This window comes from Rhipicephalus sanguineus, unplaced genomic scaffold, assembly GCF_013339695.2.
Source record: "Rhipicephalus sanguineus isolate Rsan-2018 unplaced genomic scaffold, BIME_Rsan_1.4 Seq1054, whole genome shotgun sequence".
Lineage (NCBI taxonomy): Eukaryota > Metazoa > Arthropoda > Arachnida > Ixodida > Ixodidae > Rhipicephalus > Rhipicephalus sanguineus.
In genome coordinates, this window is record NW_023614243.1 from 121,500 (window position 1) to 142,137 (window position 20,638).

Sequence of the window (20,638 nt, forward strand, 5' to 3'; positions counted from 1 at the left end):
ATACCCCTTTTTCCCCATTCTTCCCATCATGCAACTGTACTGCTGCGCCCTCCCTTATCTGCACGGTCAGACACTGTACACACCAGACCAAACGAAGCGAGTGCCGGTAGCCAGCACTGCCACCAGCATGGCAATGATGTTGAAATACCACAACAATGAAGTGAACAGATGCATCAGTAAACTACATTACAGAGCTAATTCCTAAACTGAGCTACAAAACTGAAAGACCTGAAATTAGAGGCCCGTTGATTCACTCCGAACAACAATTTTAAATGAAGACTGACTTGACTTGTGAGTAACCAACTTGACTAAATTAATTAGACTAAATCTGCCCCTAATGTCTTGTACCCATGGTTGTGAGGCACAATTCCTTGGTAGAAGCACAAGGAAAGTATGAGCACTGCTGTGTAAGTGAATCTGCAGTACCCCTATTCCCTGAAGAACTATCTTTTACGACTTTAAGGCTGTGACAAAACTACGTTCTTCACAGAAGCGGCTTTGATGAATTCGAATGTGTGCACGTCACAAACTGTATAAGCGCAGCTATTCGTACAATGAATAGACTATTTACTGTGAAAGGAAAAAACAAAAAAGCATCTGCGAGTATTTTGCATGTTCACATTGTGCTTCTATGGATGTGAAATTATCAACACCAACCGGATGTTGCACACTGATAAAACGTGCTTTTTGAATACCTTGCTTCCAATGCGGGAAAGCTCTAGTTGCAAAGTTATCGTGGTCTCAGATTGTTGATCTTGATTTAAAATGGATTCTCATACCAAAGCTGCACACAAGCATCACAACAGAAATAGTAGTGAAGGTTACATCTTTGATTAACTATATCTCCCTAATGTGCAACTAATGGTTAGTATACCAGTGTTTGTACGTTTCTGCATTCATCAAAATGCGGACACTGTGGCTGATGAATCGAATTCGTGTACACGGCAGCAAAGTGCCACAAACATTACAGCGAGCACTTGCAACTGTGGAGTCGAGCAAAGAAAGAACTTCTTTATTGTGAGCTTTAAAGGAGTACTGACACAATTTTGAGGCATCACAAAAGGGACATTTCTGGTTTCCTTGGCATGCAGTGCTCACATTCTCCATAGCCAGGAAACACGTATAAAATGTTTTAGTCGGATTTTGAAGTGTTAGTCGCGTAGCATCTGCAAGCCAGCCCCCACTGCAATGGACATTATTGTGACAAGTCAACACAGTCACCGAAATCGCTGTCAGTCACTCCATCACTCCTCCTTAACGTGCACCACAGGAAACTGACACCAGGCGACAAATCTGCTGCTACTATGTCACGTGTTGCTGTTCCCACATGATTTAGACGAACGTCGGACCACGTTGACGGGGTCAGAGTGATACCGACCTCTCGAAAAGGTAGCGGTATTCAAGACACGTTGAGTGCATTCCAAGGCACAATGCTTTTTTTTAGGGTTCTTGATACCAATGTTTGTATTTAGAGCAACATACAAACATTTCTAAAGTTTGTGTCGGCCCCCACTTAAAGGGTACTGACACGAAAATTTTCAGTTTGTGTGCGTCAAACGAAAGGCCAAGCCCTCGAGAGCCTAGAAAAGGTAGTGCTAAGCATGAGTGCACCCTGAAAAAGTAATTACAGTATGTTTTTGAAAGCTAGTTTCGGTTCCTACTGTACCCTGACGTCACAACACGGTAGGAGCTTCTCGTCACGTGCTCGCTCAATATATAGTGGCGTTTCCACGGCCGCTCCGCACCGTAGCTCTGCTGGTGACGCACAAGCGGGCATTTTGAATGTTTTGGTGACGCACAAGCAGCCATCTTGGGAGTTTTCGCGCCTGACGTCATCACAAATAGCCAGACTGCTGCTTGAAGTGACCAGAACTAGCATTGTAGCCTGACGTCAAGGTAGTGTCGATGTCGGTAGGTGTGCCATGAAAAAATTGACTTTAATATCAAAATAAAATACCTTATCAGCATTTGCTGAGCTTCACACTTGCTTAGAGCCCTCTCTGCATACAGGAGATTTGTATGGCGGAGTAAACTCTCCTTCGAAAAAAGGTGTCAGTACCCCTTTAAAAAATCTGAGCTAACGCAGAGGGTCAGAATACAAAGGTGGTCATTTTGTAACTGATGGAAACATTACATCATCAAAATTCAAATTTCGGTGTTTTAACTTATGCATATTTAGAAAAATCCGATTTTGTAAGCACTCCACCATCCAGTTTTCGGGGAGTAGCGGATGATAATTGTTTGCTCATGACACACGAAGCAATATTTTCTTCAAGCAGAACAGCATACCAGATAATACAGGTGAGCTGGCTGATGAGCAATGTTTATGAAGCAGCACATTTACACAGACATGTTCACACACACATACATGAAGAAACACACACAAGTACTGTGCGTGTTTTCTCCACGTTTGCATGAACGTATGTTTTGTCTAGGTGTGTTGCTTCAGAAACAGCAAACAACACAAATTTGATAGACGCTTTGGACCACCCATAAACAACACCTGGTGAGCTTAAAGGGACACTGAAGGCAAATAACAATTTATGTCAGAGTGAAAGCCCAATGTATGACAACTTCTAAAACGGCAATATTATCAACAGCAGTGCCCTACTTACCGAGAAATTAAGCTAAATGCATCACATGATGAGCGCCACGAGTGGGACATTTTCGAAGTGATCCCGATGACGTATGGAAGTCGGCCTACAATAAATCCCTAGTAATCAAACTAGCAGACGTAAAAAAGGAACATTCCGAGCACCAAACGACGTAATAAAATGCTGTTTGTTCGTTTCCGCTTGATTCTTGGAAAACAAAATCTCCGTGGCGTTGCCATGGGGAACGGCGCGCGTGGTTCAAAGGTTCCGTCGAACTGCGCCTCGCCCGTCTCAGTGGTTGTTTCGGGATCGCGTACTGCCATGCGTGTTTTTCGCGCTCGTGAAAGTCGCTCTGACAGAAAGTTCGACAAAATGCCGCATGCGTGTGATATTGCCGGATGCCCGAATGGTGCACAACGCCAGTGCTGCAGCAAGGAAACCGATGTGTCTTTTCACTGGGTGCCGCGGAATGAACCCTTACGCTCGAAGTGGCTTAGTGTCATGCCATTGCGCCAGTGTGCTAAACAGTCAAAACCTCTGCGTGTGTGCTCGCTGCACTTTCGTACTGAGGATTACGAGACCAACCGCAACTTGAAGGCTTTGAATATGCCCATCCCAGCAAGCCTTTGCCGCAGCGCCGTTGTTGCTACTGTGGGTCCCGCTACTTCCGCTCGGCTGATACTAGTGTCGGCGGCCGCGCAGTAAAAGCGGGCAACGTTGGGCACAGCAGCAGTGACGTATGAAAGTCGTATTTTCAGGCGGGAGATTTGAAGCGCGCTAACGCGATGCGGACCACTAACAACGTGATTTTATTTCAAAATAAGCACTTCGTTGGCACAAAAGCAGCACTACGAGGTTTCTGGACCGCTATTTCAACAATCAACGTCGACTTAATATTTGCCTTTAGTGTCCCTTTAAGCTCAAGTTCTTATGTGGCTGGTTAGACCATGCAGTGGAAACCATTGTGGATTTCAATATACCGAACAGGTTCAATCGTGATGAAACATGACCGTGTGACTCCGACATCAGGTTGTTTTGTGCGGACACTGGCTACAGAGTGGTTATTTTGCGACCTGCCCATCAACATGTTGAAATGCCTCGCAATTGATGTCATTCACGTGTGCTGGCATCACTACCACCTAGTAAATCAAGCAGACATCCTGTTCATTATGGAAACTTGGCAGCGCAAACCAACGGGACACAAACAAGCACAGACTGAAACTTCGATTTATTCACAGAAGAAATATATACCACTTTTTCCATTTGTTTGCGCTGCCAGTTTCCATAATGAGTCTATACCAACTATCCCGCCTATCAATTCTTCCGCAAGACATTCTGTTCCTGCACATCTGATTGGTTCAGAGGCCTTCTGAATGCATTCACATGACTGAAATAACCAAGCAGCAAGTGAGTAACCATAGACAGTCACTTTTCTACCAATACGATCAGTCTCTTGGCGACCAACTTGGTCATGCAATTGCTGCGAGTTGCCAGTGAGGATGCACCCTTAGTTGCTATGCTTGCAAAAAAGCTGGTGTTACTGTTCAGTTACTCGGCTGCGAGCAACTGTATTGTAAGACATACTGAGCCAATAAGTACCACTGGAGCTGGAGTACTGAACAGGCTGGCACCCATTTCATGTTGGAAAGGCAACACAAGCAGACGTGAAATAACACCAAACATGAGACACCAAGCATGTACCAAGTTGTGCTTGGTGGCGTCAACTTTGCCAGCCACGTTCAGTCATGTAGCAACCGTCAATCGCCACCATGACCAAGCTCTTGCCAACTACATGTACTCTTTGCTTTACCTCCATGTGTCTCCAAAGCCCAAACTCCATATGATCAAAAATCCATGCAAGAGAAGAAGCCATTCGCACAACCTGTCACGTGGTCAAAATCATTTGGTTCTGGAATTCTAGAACCGGTCGCCCATTGCCCAGAATTGCTATGAGCGACTAGCAGCAAAAAGAACAGGATGTACAGGGGTGGCCAAACGTTCCCAGGCCGTTCCACCGTTTGTTTACACAGCCGAGCGGCACGGGAACTTTTGATTACACCTGTACGTCAGTGATGTGCTACTAGTTGTCGCCCTGCACTTGCTCAATGGTCCTATGCAGTTAGGCTGATAAGAGAACACAGCAGTGCAAGCACTTAGGCCAATAAAAGAACACATGTGGGCCTTCAAAAGATTTCTGCTGCTTTCTCAACAAAATAAGAATCAAACATACTTGTTTCTGATAGTAAACCAGCATACCAGCCGTTGCTTTCTTTTTCCTTTGATGACGAAATCTGAAGTTTTATGGAATTTGACATACTGCCACGCGCTCAGTTACTGCAGTGTCACAGCATTGTGTATTACCAATATGTTTTGACAAAATCGAAAAGCATGGAACAGACCGCATAGGGAGAACATAGCTCTCATCAAATTCACACGTTCCAAATAATTAGGCAGCGCATTAAACGACCCTTCTACGATTCATACAGTCTTTCGAATAAAGAAGCCATGTTTTTATGCGAAACAACTTTCCAGTACGTCGTCTGAGCACCTGTGCTCAACGGAAACCTTACGTAACGCGCTGTTCCTTTTTTTTTTAACATCACACACAAAAGCTGCACATTCCCATGCACGCGCTGCAAGGTCAAACGTCGAACGAGCGTGCAATAAAATATGTGACACGTGTAAACGCAACGGGCCGGCCACGAAGCGCCAACAACCACAACAAAAAAATCTCACCTGCGAGTCCCTAAGCAAAATGCTCCAGGCTTCCACGTCGTAGACATTTTGTTCGAGACGTTTCTCAGCGTTTTTCACCCTGTCCGGAATGTATCCCTGCACGACACAAGCAAACACGAGACGCCAAAGTTTACTGGCTGAGCTTGCTACGTTTGATGGCCACGATAGACAGGTTGAGATCAAATCTAGCGTAGCGTACCTCTCCGTTACATCAACAACCAATAACAAATGCCTCCGACATCATTTCGCCAGCGATTTACTCATAACAAGAGCTCCGAACGGCAAGCACTCGATCGCGATAATTGAGCTGTCAGGATTCTTTCTTCATGAAAGCTTACAGCGAGTGTAAATGACATCTTAGGCCTAGTTGTAGCCGGGCCCTTAGGGAACCGGCCACTAATCGTCTTTTCGTCGCCTTCGCGTCGACAGTTACGGTAGCTTTATAGTTAAGAGTTAGCAAAGGAAAGGCGGCCGAGACGTTACCTCCATTTGAGCCATGTTTTCGCGCTTGGAACCAGCAGATAACATAGCGGCCACGGCGGCCCCAGCACGGCTCGCCCCACTTCGCGTCCCGATTTCCAAACAAAAACTGCCGTTTCGACCAATCGTCGCCAGTGTCGCTGCAGTCGGTTGCGATGACGTAATCGAAGCAGCGATGCCTTTTAAAGGGTGAACTAATTTAAGAACATTGACGGGTGATTCCACGTAAGATCGAACAAACGATGGCTGGTCGACCTCTCAAATTTATTTGAAAATTTTATATATATTGCTTGATGAGTGGAAAGAAGAGATCCGCATTTGTTTTGCCGCCAAAAATTTTTTCGAACCACAGGAAATCAATAATGACGAAGAGGTGGAGTGGAGCGCTCATCCGCTCTGCTGTTTGGCCAACTTTCGTTATGAATTGCACAAAATACATTAAAGTTAGGTAGCTGAAATTATTTACCTAAATATAGGCATGTTTTTGCTTCTGATCAGGTATTTTAGTTTTTATGTGTAGTGTAGATGTTTTTATAAAAAACCTCAAAAATGGCCCAATCGGCAAAATTTTCTTTACTTTGAAGGTCTTTATCTCAAAAAAGCCTTGTAGCAGAGCGACAAAAATTCTGCATTACGTTCTTCGCATGCTTATCTACCAAACTGCCAAATCTTGTATTTATATAACTTTTCAGTAAAGAGATATGATCGGGCTAACTTCAAGAAAACACCGAACAATGAAAACTTCTGACGCCAATTAAAAAAAAACCCCATTTTTTAAATTTCTTAAACTTTGTCCACTTATTCTCCTCCACATCAGCTTTCACAATCATTAAAAACATGTTGCATAATGTCGTTGCACTAATAGTTACGGCCCCTCCAATGAGACCCTTTTGCAAGGATGGGCAATTCCGACTTCTTGCCCGGCAAGTGTATAAAATGCAGGCAGGATTGAATTTCTTTTTATTAAAAGGTCAGCAGGTACCTAGAAAGTTGTCGCCGGCACTGAAGACGTAAATTTTGAAATTATTTGGTCACTGCAGCGGCCACGAGCGCGGAGCTACCGAGTAGGCGCGCGCGCACCCGAGATGCTCGTTTTAAGAGACGGCGCAGTGAGAGCTCGTTCTCCGCGCCCTCAGACCGATTGAGTTCGAAACAGCAACACCTCTCGGGTGACTTGAACGCACGTGCACTGGAGCTTCGCTATTCTATCCGCCCTCTGTTCGCATCTCAGCTAGGCGCTGATAACACGGCGGAGATGGAAGCAAGATGAAACTATATAAGGGAGCTATGAGCGCTCGCTTCACGCACGCTGCTGCCACAGAAACTGCGCTGCGGCCAGTTGCGATCAGTGGAAGGCATGAACGTGGCGCTCCAGTGGCAAAGCAAAATATAAATTGTCAAAGGAAAGAAAAGCAAAACTATCGGTAACCGGATGCGCTTGTCTACATTAGATGTCGGCAGCAGACGGCGTGAACTGGCCGCGCGTTTGGTGCGCTGTTCACACTTCATTCGGCGCGGATAGTTCTTGTGCTTTGCTCTTACTCTACTCCTCCTGTGCGTCTCATGACGAGAAAGTGTAGCTCTGAATGAGTCTATTGTGGAGACTACCTTTCGAAGCACAAGAAGCTTAAAGGAGTACTGACACGAATTTTAAAAAAATTCGGATTGTTGCTCTAAATAAAAATACTGGTGTCGAGAAACCCATAACGACTATTGTCGGGCCTGGGGATGCATCCTATATATTTTAATTAGCGCCACCTTAAAAAGACACTTTCAGTTTCGATATCGAGGGGGTGGCTTCTCAGTGTCGTTTCATAGCAGTGTGACGTCACGGAGATACAGAAATTCGCGACGTACTAGCGGGAAATCCGTCATCTGCTCGTGGTGCAATAGACAACGATGAGTGAATTGTCGTCCAGTGACCCTGACAGTGATTTCTACGATGTAGGCTGCATGCAGGACGCAGAACTCGCGAACTCGGAGGAACTGTCTTGACTTGTCGGAGAATGTCCTTGCAGTGTGGCTGGCTTGCATATGCTCAGCGACGAAAACTTCAAAGTCAAATTAATATTTTATACGTGTTCTCCGACTCCAGTGTGTGGACAGCGTGGACACTGCATACCAACGAAGCAAAAAATGTCCCTTTTGCGATGTCTCAAAATCGTGTCAGTAGTCCTTTAATTATTGCAAAGAAGCCAAAATTTCGCAGAGTTACCGACCTAGACATAAATGCTTTGAAGGAACGTTTAACGGCCGAAAGATCAGTGACTGTCAGTGAGACGGACTACTTGTGCTACGCGTGCTTTTGCTACCACTGCAATGAAAGATCTTCACGGAACGCACAGTTTAACGATGACATTCTTATGCCCCCTGAAAATGAAATCGATGCAATTAACCAGATCACTGCGACTACCGGCTGTTTCGAACTCAATCGGTCTGAGGACGCGAAAACGAGCTCTCACTGCGCCGTCTCTTACAACGAGCATCTCGGTTGCGCGCGCGCCTGTCGATAGCCCCGCGCTCGTGGCCGCTGCTGTGACCAAATATTTTCAAAATTAACGTCTTCAGTACCGGCGACACCTTTCTAGGTACCTGCTGGCCTTTTAATGAAAAGAAATTCAATCCTTTTCAAAATTGGCTAGCGCGAAAATCGACAGGAGTAAGAAGGAACACTGATGTACAGGACAGGCGCTAGTGTTCATCAGTGTTCCTTCTTAGTCCTCGTCGATTTTCGCGCTAGCCAATTTTGAAGATTATGAACCAAGTAGCCGAACAACGTATACTATTAAAAATTCAATCCTGCCTGCATTTTATACACTTGCCGGGCAAGAAGTCGGAATTGCCCATCCTTGCCAAAGGGTCTCATTGGAGGGGCCGTAACTATTAGTGCAACGACATTATGCAACATGTTTTAATGATTGTGAAAGCTGATGTGGAGGAGAATAAGTGGACAAAGTTTAAGAAATTTAAAAAATGGGGTTTTTTTAATTGTCGTCAGAAGTTTTCATTGTTCGGTGTTTGCTTGAAGTTAGCCCGATCATATCTCTTTACTGAAAAGTTATATAAATACAAGATTTGCATTTGGTAGATAAGCATACGAAGAACGTAATTTTTGTCGCTCTGCTACAAGGTCTTTTGAGATAAAGACCTTCAAAGTAAAGAAAATTTTGCCGATTGGGCCATTTTTGAGGTTTTTTATAAAACATCTACACTACAAATAAAAACTAAAAATACCTGAGCAGAAGCAAAAACATGCATATATTTAGGTAAAATAAATTTCAGCTACCTAACTTTAATATATTTTGTGCCATTCATAACGAAAGTTGGCCAAAACAGCAGAGCGGATGAGCGCTCCACTCCACCTCTTCGTCGTTATTGATTTCCTGTGTTTCGAAAAAAATTTTTGGCGGGCAAAACAAATTGCAGATCTCTTCTTTCCACTCATCAGGCAATAATATATAAAATTTTGAAATAAATTTGAGAGGTCGACCAGCCATCGTTTGTTCGATCTTACGTGGAATCACCCTGACAGAGTTTCTGTTGTGCCTTCTTTAGGAACTCTGAAGCAATTTTTTTTCTGCGGTATTTTTGCTTCAACGTGCATACCAAGGGCGTGACATTTTGGCGCCATGTTGAGTGGAGACGCCGGTTTCTCGCTCCGCGCGGAGTCTCAACAACTACGTTTGACGACCCACAGCTGCAATGCGTCCTTGCGGGAGGAGTTGGGGTGGAACCCCACCCTCCACCGAAATGTTTAGCAATGTGTATGTATATGTGTACACGCACGCATACACACACACGAACAATCATAGTTCGGACCCCTTCCCCTCCCCCCGTCCCGCACCTGAAAGAAATAGTGTTGGGGTTTACGTAATAAACCACGTTATTATTATGAGAGATGCCGTTGTGGAGGGCTCCGGAATTTAGACCACCTAGGATTATTTAACGTGCACCTAAATCTAAGTACATGGGCCTCTGTTATTTCGCCTCCATCCATGTGTGGCCGCCGCGACGGGGATTCGATCCCGCGACCTTCGAGTCAGCAGTCAAGAAATTAATAGCAAATAGACAGGTCGAAAGAAACAGGGCTACGTGCGTGGTTCGGGAAAAAAAAACAAAAAAAAAAGGTTAACGAGTGACAAAGGCAAGAATGCTATTACTGCGCTAAAAGGGGACATCCATCCACTTCGGGATGAAAGGGAAATATGGTCACGGTCGCCGGATGTCAACGCACAGGGCGTGTGTCTTTGTTCAGCGTGTTATTACCGGCAAAATGCTAAAAGCGGGGTTGCCGGCCCATTCTGTTCCCGGTCGCTTCTATCTACTCCCTAAAATACGCAAAGCAGGCAATCCGGGACGTCCGAACAGTACATCAACAGAAAATATATCAGAATTCATTAATTCCCTGATAAAAGACATCCCACCGACTTTTCCCTCTTACCTAAAGGACACAAACCATTTCATCTGCGAAACTTCTAATCTCAACATCCCAGTTGATAGCTTCCTGGTGACCACGGACGAGTGCTCACTGCACACTAACATACCCCACCGCGACGGAATAGTGGCTACGGTTTCTGGGTATGTGAAATTTGACTCATCGGCCGGTGTAAGTGGCGAGGTACTGTTTAAACTTCTCGATCTTGTACTAAAGTTTAATGGTAAGCACTTCCTTCTGGTCAGTGGCACTGCAATGGGCACAAAAATGGCGCCGAACTTTGCGAGCACATATGGTATCTCTTGAAATCCCATTTATTGAGGGGCGCGCCTTGAAACCTTTGTATTACAGAAGATTCTTGGACGACATATTTATTATATGCAACCACGTTGAGGGGAGCCTTCGCCGGTTCATATGAGATTTCAACGAGCTCCACCCATCGATTAAGTTCACGCATAGCATTTCAAAAACTAACATTAACTTCTTGAACGTCACTGTTTCGGTCAAAAATGAACGCCTTTCAACAAACCTTTGTAGAAAGACTACACACCGGCAAATGTACCTACATTTCAACAGTAGCCATCCAAGACGTTGCAAGACGGGTATTCCATATTGTCAGGCCTACCGGTATCGCAGAACGCCTAAAGAATTCCCTATCACAACAAAATTATCCCGAAGACATTATTGACGATGCCATATTATACATGCTCGCAACGTGAACCGGAATGACATAATTAAGGAGCCAAAAACAGTATCCAAAACAACTTCCCAAACAAATCTTGTACTAACTTACTCCTCATCAGTGCCACGAGTCAACAACATACTTTCCCGCCATTTCAACCTTATCAGGCAAAGCAAACGACTGACTTCCATCTTCGCGGAGCCACCTCGCGTGGTGTATCGCAGGGATAAAAACCTGAAGGACATTCTTGTCAGAGCAAAAACAAACCCCGTCAAAATTGAACCAGGGTGCCGCCCCTGCGGAAAAGCTCGTTGCAAGGTATGCCCACACATGGTCAAAACGCGTGAATCAAAGGCAAGCTCCTCAGATTTCAAATTCAACATCACCCAAAACCTAAATTGTGACTCCAGCAACGTGATATACATGTTACACTGCAACGTCTGCGGGCAAGAATACATCGGCCAAACGGGCACGCCATTTCAGCTGCGGTTCAATAATCACCGGTACCACGCCACTTCGCTGCCGAAGCTACCCTTATCCAGACATCTACGCTTGCCAAGCCACAGCTTTGCAAGTATCAGCGTAACTCTTTTACAGTCCGGTTTCCAAAACGCGCGCGCGCGCGAACAACATGAGGCATACTTTATTTTTAAATTTAGAACATTAACAGCCGGCATCAATGAGGACCCTGGAAGACTCTCCTGCCTCCGAGAGATAAGCCAAAATGAATTTGGCAACACGGAATCATAATTGGGACCATGCCTGTTTCTTGACTGGCTCCTACGTGTGCAGTGTCGTTTACTTTCTTGCTTTTCTTTTCTTCTTCTTTTTTTTGTTGAATATTTTCTTTTCACTACTTCTACAATGTAAAGTGCTTACGCTCCCCTACCACTTGGAGGCTATTCACACGGAGCGGGCGGAGATGAAAGGTGGAAAGCCGACCCATTAATTCCCTCACGTGCCTTAGAGTTACTGTATATGCTACCTTTAGGTAGCAGAGTTGCGCATCTGTTTTCCAACGCCGCTAGCAACCATGCATTGCGGAGAAGCTGACGCTCGGGTCAATTTTTTGTATTTCTCGACGCCGCCGCTGCAGCTCACTCAATTAACACTAGTTATCGACAGCCAATGTTTATCGCCGGCCTTCGACACGCCAGACATGTTTATCGGCGACCCGGTAGACATGTCGCCTGCAAAAATGGAGTGCGACTTCACCGCATAGCTGTGGTTGCTAGCCGGACCTATGCGCTACTCTGCTACCTAAAGGTAGCATATATCATCCTGCCCTCCGCGACGACAATTTTGGGTGGCCCGGCGCACGACGCGAACCGGTAAACACTCTCAACTACTTCAGGCCATACGCAGTTTTTTTTTTTTCCTCGCTTTGTGTTTTCTGACTTCGTCGGTGTTCTTCTCTCTTCTTTTCTTTTTTCCCTTTTTTTCCTTTTTTATTTTTTCGTAATCTATCTCCCCCACTCTCTAAAATGTCCTTGAAGGCGAGAGGGACGCGGAAGAAGGGAGGTCCCCTCCCGAAACTGTTGGGAAATAAATATTTATATCACTGTTGACAACGCCTCCGTTGTGTTATACCCACTATATATATATATATATATATATATATATATATATATATATATATATATATATATATATATATATATATATATATATATATATATATATATATATATATATATGACGTGAGGAGAAGCCAACGATGAAGAAGTGAGCGCGTGCGATAGAATAAAAGTATGGCGTCTGTGCCGTTGGACGTCTCTCATTCATAACGACACACAAGTCGACAGGATGGAGACCTGGCAGCCGACTCATCAGCCGCACATCACCAGCAAAGCCATCAGCAATACACCTTGACCACATGCAGACCACCGAAGCAGAGCATACAGAGCGACCAGCATCATGACAGAACCATCGGCTGACCTTGACATCCTCAAGTACACCGGATCAGCGGACGATGGACCCGGACAGGACTGGTTCCACCTTTTCGAGCTCCACGCTACCGCTGCATCATGGTCGGAAAGGGAGATGGTCACCAACTTCAACGAATACGTCACTGGTGAGGCCTTCCGATTTTATCTCACGCACATCTTCGAAAACAATGAGTCGTGGACAAAAATCAAAGAAGATATATGGTCACCCGATTTAAAGACTACGATGAAGACTTGCTTATAACGCACCATCTGCGGACAGTCGAACTCAGTCGTCATTTTCACAAGCAGTCTTCATGCATTCGAACACCGAGCATGAATCGGCCATTCCCACAAGACAAATCAAAGCATCAGCTGACTGAAAGTCACCCAAGATGTTTTCCCACAAGAACCGACCTTCCATCACGTTTCCCATCTGCGCAAAGATCACCATCTCCTACCTCTCCACTCTGCTACAAAAATCAAGCCAATATTCAACTACCCGATGGGCCTCACTACTCGTCTGGCATACGTGGACCACCACCTGGTTTCACATCATGTGGCTCTTCGGCTGCTCATAACGCACACCGGCCTCCTCTTAAGCTTGCTACGTTCACAATGGAGGAACTGATGAATCGGGAAAACACTCGACTAAGCCACGAGCCACCCGGACGTGTTTATGAGTCAGAAGTGCTTAGCTCAATAGTTCCGCAAAGAGACAAGTATTCTGAATCGCAATCTGCCCAAGCCATGTCTTCCGCGATATCATCGCCCAGTGCTCTCACGCCCAAAAGTCAAAGCAATGATAAGCCAACATTCAATATAAGCCGCAAGGATTTAACGTCAAGACAGTTCTTACTTCGGTTGACATGGAGCATGCTTACGTACCACCAGTGAATTACGCTGGGACCACGAATAGTGTATGCTCATCGAATGGTGAAGACCATCAGCAATTTCCACAGCAACATCGACAAATCCAGCACAAGCCAGCTGACCAACTTAGGCGACAACAACAGATACTGCGACAAGGACAACGACGAACGAAAACTTCATCCGAAGCGTACTCGCGGACTGAAGGACGTCCAGAAACAAGATTATTAAGCTGAAGATAAATTCAAGACGTAAAGCATCTGCCAATGAAAGAACGCCTTCTGCCCCTAGGAAAACAACGAAACAGGCACAAAGCTACTCATTGTGCTCCACAAGAACAAAAACGTCACCCTGTCATCCTCGACCAAACAACACGCAAACTGGAACCACAGCGGCGTACAAGCCACGGCAAAGAATCCAACGCCTACGACACCCTACTTGCCGAAGCTACAGGGTATCCCAACCTTGTTCGTTTCTCATGAGGACTCAAGCTGTGCTTTCATCAGCATCCAGGCGCCGGGAAAGCTTACCTCATCCGTTGTGGAACAGCCAGCCTCGCCCACCAGAGCTGTGTGCTGTACATCACCGGACTGCTGAACCCTGTTTTAAAGTCCTTGCGAGGTTATAGAACTCAGTTGTGACATGAACCTTCCCAGAGATTTTGCTTTTTTCACATGCGGGCCTCTCGCTATTCCCCTTTTGTCATGTCATATATCATGTTCGCTTTCTTTCAGGGGAGGGGGAATCATGTGACGTATGAGGCCAGTCAGGAGAAGCCGACGATGAAGAAGTGAGCGCGTGCGATAGAATAAAAGTATGGCGTATGAGCCACGGCACGTCTATCACATATAGCGTCACACACACACACACACACACACACACACACACACACACACACACACACACACACACACACACACACACACACACACACACACACACACACACACACACACACACACACACACACACACACACACACACACACACACACACACACACACAATTGCAAGTGCCCACGAGATTTTTCGCGCATGCTCTGTTACCGCCACAAGTGATGCACACATTGAGTTAGATTAATAATTAAGGTAAAAGGAATCATCGAAGCGAGTGCGTGAGTGTAGCGCCATTTTCATTATCATCAAAATATATATTTGAATGCGACCTACGAACTGCGACAGCGCTTTCATTACAATTTACAAATGCATCCGTTTCTTTCTGATTAAATATTTTCCGGAAGTTTCGCCGTGTGCGTCCGTGTGCGTGCGATCTCCCTTTGGTCGGTCGTCGTCAACATGCCCAGCGTATTCGCGCGCACGACCACACGAAGTGATTCAAAAAATCATCATGTGATGACGCCACCATATGATGTCCTCATGACATCATACGTCGCCAAAATTTGTGACGTCACATGATGACGTCATCACATGACATCGCCGCTTGGTCATAGGTAAGCCGATCCCGGAGGCACTGGAAAACAACGTTAGGTGCAGGAAATTTGCAATGTCTCCGATCCCAGAGGCACTGCAAAACCACGTTGGGTGCAGAACGCTTTCCGGGATACACACACACACTGGTGACCGTGGCCGGCTTCCATTGTCCGTCGAGGCGCGCTTTGATTGATTGATTGATTGATTGATGGATTGATTGATTGATTGATTGATTGATTGATTGATTGATTGATTGATATTTGTGCTAATGTATTTAATACTAATGTAATGTAATGTAATGGGGGGGGGCTCTCGCTGTAAAGAAAATGAAATACACTGAGTCAACAGTCAGCCAGCTCATCTAATCTCTTCAGACCTCTTTTAATCTTTCATGGGATAGGCATGGAGAATCTGTGACTAGACCGCCACGGTGGATCAGTGGTTACGGTGCTCGGCTACTGACCCGAAGGTCGCGGTTTCGATCCCGCATTTCGGTCCGAAGCCCTCCACTACGGCGTCCCTCGTAATCATATCGTGATTTTGGGGCGTAAAATCCCAGATATTATTAAATGCGAAGCATTTCTTAGCACACAAAAGGCACTTTGACTGTTTCTCTCTATCTATCTATCTATCTATCTATCTATCTAGCCGCCTACGTCTGAGCGTTCCCGTGGTCGTCTCCTTAACTTAGTACATATATACCAAAATTGGCACAGGAGGGGGCAAGCGCATGACGAACACGATTCACAGGTTGTCGCAAGTATACCGTGAATATCCTGTCGCGTACGTCATGACACCCTTTCCATCAGTAACGTGTGGCGCATATACCTGCATACTGTGGTATGCGGGTATGCGCCACAGTTCATTCACAGTCTGTACCAGGGACAGCGAGAATATACTTTGGAAACCTTTAAAGAGCTCGTGTCACAGAATATCATGTGCCGACGTCGGCGGCGTTGTCGATGAGTGAAAAAATCCCCATGTGGTAGCGAACCGGCACGACCCGAGCCGACATCGAACCCAGGCATTCTGCAGGACAGTCAAGTGTTCTACCACAGAGCCACGCTAGTGCTTCAAACTGCTTTGGAAAAAGAAGCGTCGTGTCGGGGCAACTTCAATTTTCGTTGCACTGTTCGCTATCCGCTTTTATAACAATGTGATAAGGATTGCATACGCACGCCTGTGACGCTGCTCGACTATGGCGAGAACCACTAATAATATGCAGATCATCACACCGCAGCGTGCCCTTCGTTGCTAAGCAAGTGACGTCCTTGCTGTAACGTATGTGACAATGTTACGTCAGACCATGAGCCATACACTTCACATGCCCGTGCAGTCGACGTGTCTGGCAAGCCCACGGTGTCCGCAAAACTATTCAGTTTAGACAAAAACGCCGATCCACCTCGTAACGCTTGGCTCAAAGCAGAAAAATGCCGCATAGGCTGCTAGTCGCTGACTGCTTTGCATGAAATCGACTCCTACAATGCGTGGGATCTGGGAACTTTTTATTATTAGGGATGAATGTGTGACTAATAACGCGAACCACATGCTTGCTCGTCGCAGTCGAAATTTTGTCCGCTGCCCCTGTTAAAGATAACCGCTTTCGTTCGGGTCGTCGCGGCGTTCTGTGGCCGACAACTGCTTTCCCACGGGAAAGGTGGCGTGGTTGGGACGCCCGCACTAGAGTTACTGTATACGCTACCTTTAGCATATACAGTGACTCTAGCCCGCACGGTGTGTGTACTGACCCTTTGCTGGACCGGACGGTGCCGCTGAGAAGAAAGACGGACAGAGAGACTCCCCCCCCCCTCTTCGGTTTCGGTGGTGACCAAGCAGAGACGTTCAAACAACGAAAGACGAAGGATCCTCTTTTAGCTCCCTAACCGAGTTGTAAATATGTAAAATAAAGTTCTTGTGGGTGATTCCACGAGAGATCGAACATGCCTGTCCAGTTGCAATTTTTGTTTTGCCTGGGTTTTTTATATGTTATGTGGGCACATTCAAAGTGCACGGAACTGAAAATTTTATTTCCAAGAAACGCTCCCAGCGCGCCAAAAAAATATTTGAGGGTGGCGGCGCGTGCCTCCTGTTTTTCATCACTGCAATGCTTTCGGATTTCACGGCAGAATTTAGCGCGAACTATAAACAATATGTCGAAAATTTCTTTTGCTGGTTTTAATACGCATTACTGTGAATTACATTCATGCTTTTTTTATGCCGTCCTCAAAAAGAAGAAAATGTAAAAAAATGGCAAGCACGGCCGAAATCAAAAAAGGGTCCTAAGTTTGAGGCGCCTTGGCGCCTTTACTATTTCAAACAGAAACTTTAAAACAGTGTCAACTATAGAAAAGAGCCTTTGCAACGCTTATACGGAAGATCATTTTCCTACGGGCAGCGCAAAAAAAGAAAAAAATAGTTAAAGAAGCGAGTTTTTTTCAAAAAAGTACATTTTCAAAAAATAAAATAACAAACTCCGGTCTCAATTTTGACGGCAATTTTTTATCGAAGAGCGCTTATGTCAATGAACACACGGTTTTAATATCATGTCCTCATTTGCTTTGTTTACGAGATATAACTGGCCAAAATGACCCTTGCTGTGAGTGCTCACTTCAGTGCGACTGATGGTTGTTAATAGCTTGCATTATGCGTAAATCGCAGTTTTAATTATTCTGCTGCAGCAAAACCTTGCTCTGGTGGCTTTTCGTCAAGAAAAATGTGTTCTCAGATTTTATTTGAGTCTACCGTGTGCGAAAGTGGGCTGCTGCCGCCCTCTAAATGGCTCACGTGTATAAACAGTTTGCAGCCTACAACCTCGCCAACAATCCTCAGAGGAAAGATGGGCGCGCCTGTTCAAGACATCAACCGCTTCTTCTTCCTGGAGGAATGCCTGGTCTACCTCATCGCGGTTAGATGTAGACAGGTTTTCCTTGAGGAGCCTAAAGCAATGCAAGCAGACCTCGCAGGTGTCGCGAAGATCCTCAGCCTACAGTAGCTTCTGGAGGTAGGGAACAACAAAAAGAGCAAAGAAAAAAAATTGCGCAACGAAAACGTTTTCCTCAGCAATCTTCTTTTTGTGAACGCGTAAATAATCGGCACAGAACAATCGGACGTAGCCAGGGGCCGCGCGCATCGCGTGTAGTGAACAGCTAGACCCAGAGCCGTATATTGCTAGACCTAGAGCAAGCCGAAACATTTATACTGAACGGCGCCGCACAAATTATCTCACATCTGCGCAGCTGTCATGAATGCCTTTCAAGAACTGCGTACGGTTTAACATTTCATGACTAAGGGTGTCTAAGCGCTTTGGGCTGTAATATTTAATTTCTAGGCCGCACTCATTGTCAAAACTAAGGGTAATAGAATGCCTACAAGCGGTCGTTTAAGCCGGTCGATTTTAAAAACAGCAGTAATGCTCGCGTCGCTTTGCTGGCCTGCGATGCGTAGGGCCACGATCCGAGGATCTTCTCTTCGGAAAACGGTCTGTCATCTAACTTGTTCAGCGCATCGCGCAGAACGTTTCGTTCGTTCACAAAACGTCCACAGAAACACAGTAGATGTTCTATCGTTTCGTTGCTATTGCACGAGTCACATTTTGAGGTGTCTGCCATTCCTATGCGAAAAGAGTACGCCTTCGTGAAAGCTACTCCTAACCACAGGCGGCACAGTAAAGTTGCATCACGGCGGGGGAGGTGCGATGGAACTTGGAGCTTCCTCGATGGGTCTAGTTCATGCAGGCGACGGTTCCAGACACTGGGGTCACTCAACCAAGTTTGCGTCATGGTGTCAGCGAACGAGCGCAGACCCTTTGCAGCGTCTGTCCTCGACAAGGGTATTGGGACAGGTGCATATGTACCCTGGCAGTGCCTTCTTCCCTCTTCTTTCTTTCTTTTAATCCCTTCATCCTTTCCCCCCAGCGTAGGGTAGCAAACCGGACGCGCGTCTGGTTAACCTCCCCGCCTTTCCTTAATTTCCTTCCTCCCCCCCAAGGGTAATGTCCGTCTGTGCCACCAATGACCTCTGCTGTCCTCGACGTGGGAAAGCACTTTAGTAAAGTGGCAACAAAACATCATAAATTGGGCAGCTCCGGCCACTCATGGCTTAATCATGCCGCACCGGACGTTTTCTGGCTTTGAAACGCTGAGGTAAAGGTCGAGATGATACAGGAAGACGTTATCAGAGACGCCGAAAACATGTGATAGCGGGAAGTGAAATAAACGGCTCGGAAATCATTGAGCTAACTTTTTTACAAATTTTGTTTAGGCACAGTGTACGTCGAATGGGGAAGATGGTTAGAGCGTACAATGCATGTAATGGAAGGGAAACAAGCAGGCAGTGAGAAAACAACTGCATAACAGCGCGCCTGCTGATTATGGCATTTATTACAGATTAAGTTGGCCTTCGCTGCATACAGATGCTTTATTCTGTGTGCAAGGAGAGTTTTGACAAAGTGACCTAAACCATGTGTTCGCGGTGTCTCGCGTGCTTCTGATTAGCGAATACTGGCGGGGTAAGTTGAGGTTGTAAGCTGCTTCAAGCCATTTCGTGGGGAGCTGCGCGATGACATGCTTCATCCCTCTGAGCAAGTGACTGGAATCGAAAGTGCCGTGTAACATAGACATATTCTATACCAAAATGCTCGTGGTCTACGTACCAAGACACGCGAGTTTTTTTCTGATGTTCTTTCGTCTTCTTTTCCTATTATTGCTATTTCTGAAACATGGCTAGGCACTGAAATTCCCTCATCTGACTTTTTTCCCCCGACCTACACCACATTCCGCAGTGACCGAGATTTCAGTGAAACCAAACAGAAAGGCGGTGGCGTGCTGATTATCATTGACAATTCACTGAAATCTGTTAGACGGAAAGACCTAGAAACTATCGAAGAATCCATTTGGCTAGAAACCAAACTTGAGCGCAGTGAAAAATTGTTGATTGGATGTTTCTCTTTACCGCCCAGCATGTCCCCTGCCTCGTTTCATGATGCCATGTCTTCCATTGAACTTGTGGTATCTTCTCATAGTGGGCACAGAATTATTGTTCTTGGGGATTTCAATGCACCTGGAATTGAGTGGAGCACGCTTACCTTTTCTCATTACAACCATTTCATAAAAAGTGCGGCCTGCTCTTGGACTTTCTGGCGTTTAATTCCCTACTGCAACATAACTCAGTCGTCAATTCCAGTGGCAACGTCTTAGACCTGTGTGTGTCAAACGATCAACCACTTGAAGTTTCCCGCTCCGACATCCCTCTTGTACGTCCGGACAAATTCCATCCACCACTTAACGTAAGATTATCCGCATCAGCCGAAACAACGAGCTTCAGCAGTTACGTAAACAAAAGATTTGCCTTCAAGCGAGGTGATTACACGGGCCTCTATCATCACTTGTCCACCGTTGAGTGGTCACAGGTTACTGACAAACCAAATGTTGATGACCAGGTTGATCGGTTTACGCAGCTTGTACTGAGCAGCATGCGTAATTTTATTC

At 45.7% G+C, this 20,638-nt stretch overlaps 1 protein-coding gene across 1 annotated transcript in view; it reads right to left on the bottom strand.

The window, feature by feature from the left end:
• The window catches only part of LOC119375976 (cleavage stimulation factor subunit 3-like), a 77,941-nt gene extending 72,023 nt beyond the window's left edge, over nt 1-5,918 (bottom strand). The window contains 2 exon segments of the mRNA XM_049411340.1: nt 5,331-5,426; nt 5,814-5,918. Of these exon segments, the coding sequence (XP_049267297.1) occupies nt 5,331-5,426; nt 5,814-5,858 (141 nt within the window). The 5' untranslated portion in view covers nt 5,859-5,918.
• Nucleotides 5,919-20,638: the final 14,720 nt, after the last annotated feature.